General features: G+C 41.3%; 1 protein-coding gene across 1 annotated transcript; it reads left to right on the top strand.

Moving 5' to 3' along the window:
- The first annotated feature begins 42 nt into the window (after positions 1-42).
- LOC106601994 (E2F-associated phosphoprotein) lies at positions 43-5,961 on the top strand. Its single transcript, XM_014194442.2, has 6 exons — positions 43-261; positions 710-897; positions 1,655-1,765; positions 1,913-2,030; positions 4,111-4,236; positions 4,394-5,961. The coding sequence occupies exons 1-6, from the start codon at positions 191-193 to the stop codon at positions 4,704-4,706; spliced, it is 927 nt and encodes a 308-aa protein (XP_014049917.2). The 5' UTR covers positions 43-190; the 3' UTR covers positions 4,707-5,961.
- Positions 5,962-8,677: the final 2,716 nt, after the last annotated feature.

The following is an 8,677-nucleotide window of genomic DNA, read 5'->3' as shown; positions in this document are numbered from 1 at the left end:
TCCCAATCTACAGTTGCCTACTAGTATTGAACTTCTGGGACTTTTACTTTGAAAAGTGCAAATCGGAAGTCGTGAAATATCAGGAAGTAAGCTAGAAGGTCCTGGCGACGAAGCTTTACCAAGTTTCCACCTTTGTTTACCTCGACCGTTTTCGTAACTTAATTTGCTAGCTAGAATTCATAAAATAAAAATGAACAGACAAGCAGAGTATGATTCATATGAGATAGAGGAGCCAAGTGATGAAGAAAGAGCCGAAGACAGGTAATTGTGGTTGCATGATTTGACGTTAGGTAGCGTTTGGCTAGCTAACACACTAAGAACGCAAGCTGGTCGTCCAATGCGAGCATGGTTGCTGGTGATGCTATCTACCTAGTAGCCGAACAGTAACATGTAAACCGGTTTCAATGTTAAATGTTTGGGTACAGTTTCCATATTCTATAGCTTGATTTACTTGAAGGCCTTAACGTTCAATATTAACGTTACTTGGGCCCTGTGAAGCAGGGTTTGGCTCTGAAGCAGGGTTGGGGTCAATTCCATTTCAACAAGTGACTGGATTGAAATATAATTGACCCCAGTCCTGTTATAAAGAAGTACTTTACTATTAGGGCGCAAAGTTGTGAGTGTTGTTCAAACAGGATCTGACCAATGACTGTCCAATATGAAAACGGTATGTCATCAAGACCCTCCTAATTTGTTGCTGTATTTCCAGCTCTGAGGATGAGCTGGATGTGCTCTTGAACGGGACCCCAGATCAGAAGAGGAAGCTCATCCGAGAATACTTGACTGGGGAGAGTGAGTCCTCCAGTGGGGATGAGTTTGAGAAAGAGATGGAGGCAGAGCTCAGCACCACCATCAAGACTATGGAGTGCAAATGGGCGCCACCTACAGCACCAGCAGGTGGAGTTTTCTTCTAGCATCAATAGATGTTTGTGTGTTTTTGGCTGGCGGCAGTAGGGATAACAATTCAGCTGCATTTACTGGCCGGGGGTCTGGGGGCATCTAAAGCTAATTTCCTGCATTTGAAACGGGAAGAAACAAAAGTTACAAAACATTTCTATCAACACGAAATCTGTTAGATACTGCTACCTGACAGATCGCTAGAGGCTAGAGCTGAACTGGCTGTGGTAGCTGCTAGTTCATTCACTTCAGACAGAACGTCAGTCGAGTCTGGATGAAACACTAGCTAACGTTACATGTCAGTTACACTACTAGCTCAGCACTGGGAATAAATGACTTTTTTCTGTTAAGTCAAAGAGCAGTTACATTTCCAGCTCATTCAGTCAAATAAAGAGTAGCCAGTTTTTGCTCAGCTTGCTTTTACAACTCGGGGGCAAAAAAAACACAACACACACAAACAATAGCTGCCTCTGTTCGCGCACACTGTGGTGTCCACGCATTCCTATATCAAACCGGCTGAAACCACCAAACAGCCTACCCTACCGCGCTGAGGCCCCTGCATGGTCCTAAAGCACAGAACACCAATGCCTCTTTTTGTATTACAATGCAATGATATAACTGGGGGGGGACAAAAATTATATTTCAGAATGTGGGGGGTCATGTCCCCCCCCTGTCCCCAGTGAAAGTTGCGCCCCTGTCTATTAATAATATTGTACTGCTCTACTCATTAATAACAGTGTCCATCTGTCCATCCCAGGAGAGGCTTTGGGTACCAATGACAATGCTGCAACGCCTGGGTTACCACAGCCAGAGCTTTATGACAATGTTTATTTTGACTCTGATTCAGACGAGGAGGAAACTGCTCCAAGTAAGTGTGTAGCTAGAATTCATCTGTAAACCAAACATTGACTCTGAGGGCATAGATTAAGCCCTAACCTTGGACTTAAAAGGACAGAGTCCTATTGTTGTACAGATGATGCAATACGAAACACGATTGTTTGATCCTCTTCTGCAGGCAGTTCCTCGGGTCAGAGACACAGGAAACAGCGATCCATCCCCACCAACGATGAACTACTGTACGACCCGGATGAGGATGACCGGGATCAGGCATGGGTGGACGCCAAGAGGAGGAGGTAAGCAATGCATCCATCATACAAAATGTTACAAAAGTGTTTTTCTATGTAATAACAGGGTGAAGTTTGAAAGAATATCCAAATATTTAAGGTTGGTTTCTCAGACCCAGATTAGTAAAGCATGCTCAGTGGAGAATTTCCATTGATAGTGCTTTTTAGTCCATGAGTAGGGTTGGTTGTAGTCACATACAGTGCCTTCGGAAAGTATTCAGACCCCTTGAGGTTTTCTAAATTTTGTTACGTTACAGCCTTATTCTAAAATGGATTAAATAAAACAATTTCCTCAGAAATCTACACACAATACCCCATAATGACAAAACGAAAACAGGTTCATAGAAATTTTAGCAAATTTATTAAAACCAAAAAACAGAAATACCTTATTTACATAATTATTCAGACTCTTTGCTATGAGACTCAAAAATTTAACTGTTTCCATTGATCATACATGTTTCTACAACTTGATTGGAGTCCACCTGTGGAAAATTCAATTGATTGGACATGATTTGGAATGGCACGTACCTGTTTATATAAGGTCCCACAGTTGACAGTGCATGTCAGAGCAAAAACCAAGCCATGAAATCGAAGGAATTGTCAGTAGAGCTCCGAGACAGGATTGTGTCGAGACACAGCTCTGGGGAAGGTTACCAAAACATTTTGGCAGCGTTGAAGGTCCCCAAGAACAGTGTCCTCCATTATTCATGAATGGAAGAAGTTTGGAACCATCAAAACTCTTCCTAGAGCTGGTCAACCGGCCAAACTGAGCAATCGGGGGAGAAGGACCTTGGTCAGGGAGGTGAGCAAGAACCCGATGGTCACTCTGACATTGCCACTTTCCATGTTGTCTGTAGCTTGTGTGGTGTGGAAACACTTTGTTGCTTTTATGGATTTTGTCTTGTTGCTTTTGCTTCTATCTGCATGCTATGTCTTGCTTGTCCTATGTTGCTCTGCGTGTGCTCACTGCTCAATGATTGTCTATATTGTAATTGTTTTTAATAACCTGCCCAGGGACTGTGGTTGAAAATTAGCCGGCTGGCTAAAACCAGCACTTTTACTGAAACGTTGATTAATGTGCACTGTCCCTGTAAAAAATAAAATAAACTCAAACAGAGCTTTAGAGTTCCTCTGTGGAGATGGGAGAACCTTCCAGAAGGACAACCATCTCTGCAGCACTCCACCAATTGGGCCTTTATGGTAGAGTGGTCAGACGGAAGCCACTTCTCAGTTAAAGGGACATGACTGCCTGCTTGGAGTTTGCCAAAAGGCACCTAAAGACTCTCAGACCATGAGAAACAAGATTCTCTGGTCTGATGAAACCAAGATTGAACTCTTTGGCCTGAATGCCAAGCGTTACGTCTGGAGGAAACCTCGCACCATCCCTACGATGAAGCATGGTGGTGGCAGCAGCATGCTGTGGGGATGTTTTTCAGCGGCAGGGACTGGGAGACTAGTCAGGATCGAGGCAACGATGAACGGAGCAAAGTACAGAGAGATCCTTGATGAAAACCTGCTCCAGAGCGCTCAGGACCTCAGACTGAGGCAAAGGTTCACCTTCCAACAGGACAATGACCCTAGGCACACAGCCAAAACAACGCAGGAGTGGATTCGAGACAAGTCTCTGAATGTCCTTGAGGGGCCCAGCCAGAGCCTGGACTTGAACCTGATCGAACATCCCTGGAGAGACCTGAAAATAGTTGTGCAGCAACGCTCCCCATCCAACCTGACAGAGCTTGAGAGGATCTTCAGAGAAGAATGGGAGAAACTCCCCAAATACAGGTGTGCCAAGCTTGTAGCGTCATATCCAAGAAGACTCAAGGCTATAATCGCTGCCAAAGGTGCTTCAACAAAGTACTGAGTAAAGGGTCTGAATACTTATGTATTCATTTTATTTTATTTTTTATACATTTGCAAAAATTGATAAAACTGTTATTGCTTTGTCATTATGTGGTATTGTGTGTAGATTGATGAAGAAAAAAACGATTTAATCAATTTTAGAATGTCTGTAACCTAACAAAATGTGGAAAAGTCTGAATACTGAGTGCACTGTATGTCAACTATGTTCCCCTATTGCCTATTTGATCAGGTACAACGAAAAGAGAAGATTGCAATCTTCACGAAACAGAAGAGGGCAGTCCCAGGGGCTTCCAAGCAGCGACGCTGTCCTTAACTGCCCAGCATGCATGACCACGCTGTGCCTCGACTGTCAAAGGTAGGAAATAAAGAGTTAATTTGGCTATGAATATCATTTTGAACTGAACTCACAGCATTTTACACAGCCAAACATTACACCCACTACAATTGTAAAGGTTGAACAATTCTAGAAAGGATTTGTCTCAATCGACCTCTTGTTTGTTTTTTGTCTACAGGCATGACAAATACAGGACCCAATACAGAGCCATGTTTGTCATGAATTGTACAGTAAACAAAGAGGAGATTTTACGGTACAAAACGCTCAATGAGAAAAATCTGAGGAGCAGAAAGAGGAGGAAAGGGCATCAACCAGAGCCAACAGCGTCAACCACAACCACAATGGAAGCCACAGATTCAGGAGCGGTGTTGGGGATGGGCGGAGAGGAGATCTACCATCCTGTTCAGTGTACGGAGTGCTCCACTGAGGTGGCAGTGTTCGATAAGGACGAGGTCTACCACTTTTTTAACATCCTCGCCAGCCACTGTTGATATGACCTTTGTGATATCCCTGATAAGACTTTTGGTTTCTGAATGTACATCTTTTTATGGTATTAGACAGGGGTGTATTATCATGTAAAGATTTGATTACAGCCATTGTCTGCCAACATTTTATTAAGTTTACCCCAATGGTATTTTTTTAAATATATATATATATATATATTTTTTTTTTGTTAAACCAAAGATTTGTATATCTTCATACTTTACTGTCTTTGGTTAGGGTATGGACGTCCCAAGGATTCCGGATAGCAATAACCGTTTGGAAATCTGATTAGAGTCGGGACAGGAAGTGGAAACTGCCCTTTGCGCGTCACTTTTTCATGTGATTCGAGATTAGTTGAGAAAGAAAGCTGTTAAACATCACTGGGGGGATTAATCTGCACCTGTTGACAGATGATTGCATTCGTTTTGGAAACGGGCTGCCTCCTGGATGTGAGCCAGGTGCCCTGTTCTAAGCCAACAGGGATATTTGGCTCAAAACAAAAGGGACGTAATTGGCATGTTGAGTAAGAGTCGATTCTGTGATTTCACATGCAAAGTGATTGCTTTTGAAAAACGCTTTATCTACCAAGAAATAATCGGCAATCACAAAAAAATACAATAAATACAACTTCAAGTTATGAAGAAAATATCCTGCTTGTGTTACCAGTATATTCTCGTCACGGCTTTATACATGTTGAAGCCTTGGGAGAGAACCATCTGCAGTATCTTTTTTGGTTCCAGAATGGTTTGAAAATAACTAGGCTACTGGGTATTTTAGCTGGATAGGTAACTAACTACAACCCCTTGCCTTGTAATTTCGAATAGTTAGCAAGTAGCCTATTTGTTGGTTAACCTTTATTGCTGAACAATAGACTATGAAACGATAACAGTAGGCTATAGCTACTAGCTTAGGTGGACACAGTGTAGCCTACTGTTGGTGCATTCAAGACAACTCGGTAATATCCGACATAAAAACTCGTTGTAGAAAGATGAGGCCAGGGTTTTCCACTTGGTCAAATCGAGGTCAAATCCCGATGTCAGTTATCAGGTCGTAAAGGGGGAGCTCTAGAAAGATGCCAGAGTTTCCGAGTTGGATGACCTTTCAAAATGTCATCAAAATGATTATTTTAATCAGCTTAATCTGGCATAAAAAGTGCATGTGTAGACCTCATATAGCCTACAGTCATTGGTGTAGACTGATTTGATATGTTAGGCTACTCAAGTAAGTTGGAAACTGGTCAAAAAGAGGCGAGGAAGATATGACTATCAAATTAGGCTACTGTTGATCACATCACTGAACAATTATGACTGAAGAATGATTTTATCCCTTTCAAAGGCCTGATAAGAATGATTTTATCCCTTTCATAGGCCTGATAAGAATGATTTTATCCCTTTCATAGCCCTGATAAGCAGTGGTGTGTATTCATGGATGCCAAGGGAAGCCAGGCTCCCCAAAAAATTTACCAATTAAAAAAATTCTAAACAAATTGTTTTATCTTTCGTGTGTTTCATAATTTTCCTTTAATTCCCGAGGCTGTATGTATCTCACAGGAGAAAACATCAGAGCAAGCGAAACAGCACCACTCTGTATCTGTAGGCCATCTATCTGATTCTGTCTGGTCCAAACGAGTATGATATTGTTGCCGCCCGTAGCATTGAAGGCAAGCAAAGCCAGCGAGCATCTGGCCTCCCTTGATAAAAAAAAATATATATAACAAATTTGCCAACCAGCATTGGGGTGAACTGAGCAAGCTCAACTGTGAATCGTCTTGGCGCACCAAATAAAGGGAAGCCACCTTGGATTTTGGCGTCACTCCTATCAAATCCCCTTGAGAGAATATGTCATTGACAGAAAAACTCTTATTGTGTTGCCCTCCGGTGGCTAGCTAGCCAGATGGCTACATTAGCCATGGATGGAGATAAGGATTAGGAATTGTGGTTTTACTTAATTCTGCGTACTGGCCAATGATTATAATGGCGATTCTGATCCAACCATTCATTCATACATTGTTGTGCCCCTGGCCTGAGAAGATGGAAGTTCAATATGTAGCTAGATGTAAAAGGCAAATGTTAACTAGCTAACGGTGCCAGAGAGACTATAGTAGACGGTTGCTGTCAAAAAGTGAGTTGTTCCTGTGTTTGGGCTGTTAATGACATCCTGTCCGGATGTTCTCACGACATGTAGTGTGTGCTTATGTAACTTGATAGTGAAGCTGTTTCTTTGAAGTAAAGCACATGTTTGAAAGAAAAAGTAATGGCTTGGTGATTGATGTGTCGTCTAGTGACCTTGTTGAACTTAAAGAAAATGTGTTTGAACATTTGAAACAGTTGGGAATTTTTGTAGTGAACTTACGGAGCTGCTGTGTAGTGATCTTGTGACCCCTTGTAGAATGAACGGGAAAAAGTCATTTCTCGGTAGGTCTGCCTGAGTTACAGGTAAGTCTTAGACTTGTCCTGTGAACATTATGACAGAGAAGAAGCCTCAAGAGAGATAAACCACAGAAAACTACAGAAAACAGGTGTATTGTGTTCATGTCTGGGCCACAATAACAAAACTATTGATGACATTCTGTGTGATGCACCTGATTGTTTTAATGGTGTGATTGATATGAGTGAAGGCAATATGAATCTCTTCAGTAGCGTATAGTCCAGACTCCAAAGTGACAGTTTTAGGTTGTTCTGAATTCAATAGCGCATATGCCTCCAAATCTGTTAGTTTGTATGTATTTTCAAACATTTGCACAGAGGTCAACTACTCTGTGCCTGTCTTTAGCTTCAGGTGGCAAGATTGGTTTAAAGTGCTTGATATGATTAAACGAGTGCAACAATCTTTCCACCATCGTGAACGTTTACGAAAATGGTCCCTTCTGTCATCAAGACAAAACTTGGCTTTGAAGGCAAGAAGGTTGATCTATCATCAAAAAGAGAACATACGAAGCCTAGCAGACCATGGAGAGCCTGCATGGAAGAGACGATGTCTGATGTCCTCACCGCTTGAAGACGGGGATTTGGAGACTGATGGGGTTGGTGTCAGGTTACGATAGGCCCCTGAAAAGGAGGAAAATGCTCATTCTACTTTAAAAACGTTTTTTTTTCAACAAAAGAAACATGTAATGTGTAATAACATGTATGGTCTATATAAAGGTTTAATAATAAACAGTGTCATAGTTTAATATTGCATAGTACACTTTAATCATTGTAATATGTATGTTTAAATGTCTGTACTAAAGGTTTTGAAGAAAATGTTATTTATCTTCAATGAATTACAGTCTCACGTTGGGTGGGTGTGTGTGGGGCCTGGTTGCATGGGGTGATGTCAAGCTGTGGGTGTTACAAGTAGACGAGGGCCATGCTCAAGGCATTATTTTCGAAGAAAAATAAATTTTTACAAAGAACTCTTTCCTACAAAAAATTATTATACAAACATTTATAGGGTATTAAAGTGTAGTATTGTGTAATAATAATATGTATGATTTATATAAAGGTTTATGAAAAAAACGGTGATATAGTTAAATATTGCATAGTAACTTTTAATAATTGTAATATCTATGTTTAAATGTCTTTACTAAAGTTTTAGAAGAAAATAAAAAGGTTTGAAGGAAAATTGCATTTACCTTCAATTAAATAAAGCTCTCTCGTCTTTCCCCTTGCATGTGTGTGTGGGGCTTGGTTGCAGGCGTGGTGTCAGGTTACAAGCTATGGGTTTAAAAATGTTTTAAAGTACATTTAACCTTTATTTAAAATTGGGTTTACATATTTTTTTTAAAGTACATTTAACCTTTATTTAACTAGGCAAGTCAGTTGAGAACAAATTCTTATTTACAATGTCGGCCTACACCAGCCAAACCCAGATGACGCTGGGCCAATTGTGAACCTCCCTATGGAACTCAAATCACGGCCAGTTGTGATACAGCCTGGATTCGAACCAGGGTGTCTGTAGTGACGCCTCAAGCACTGAGATGCAGTGCCTTACACCGCTG

Source organism: Salmo salar, chromosome ssa01 (assembly GCF_905237065.1).
Source record: "Salmo salar chromosome ssa01, Ssal_v3.1, whole genome shotgun sequence".
NCBI classification, from domain to species: Eukaryota; Metazoa; Chordata; class Actinopteri; order Salmoniformes; family Salmonidae; genus Salmo; species Salmo salar.
Note: the sequence above shows the minus strand (reverse complement) of the source record. Positions and strands in the feature narration are given on the sequence as shown.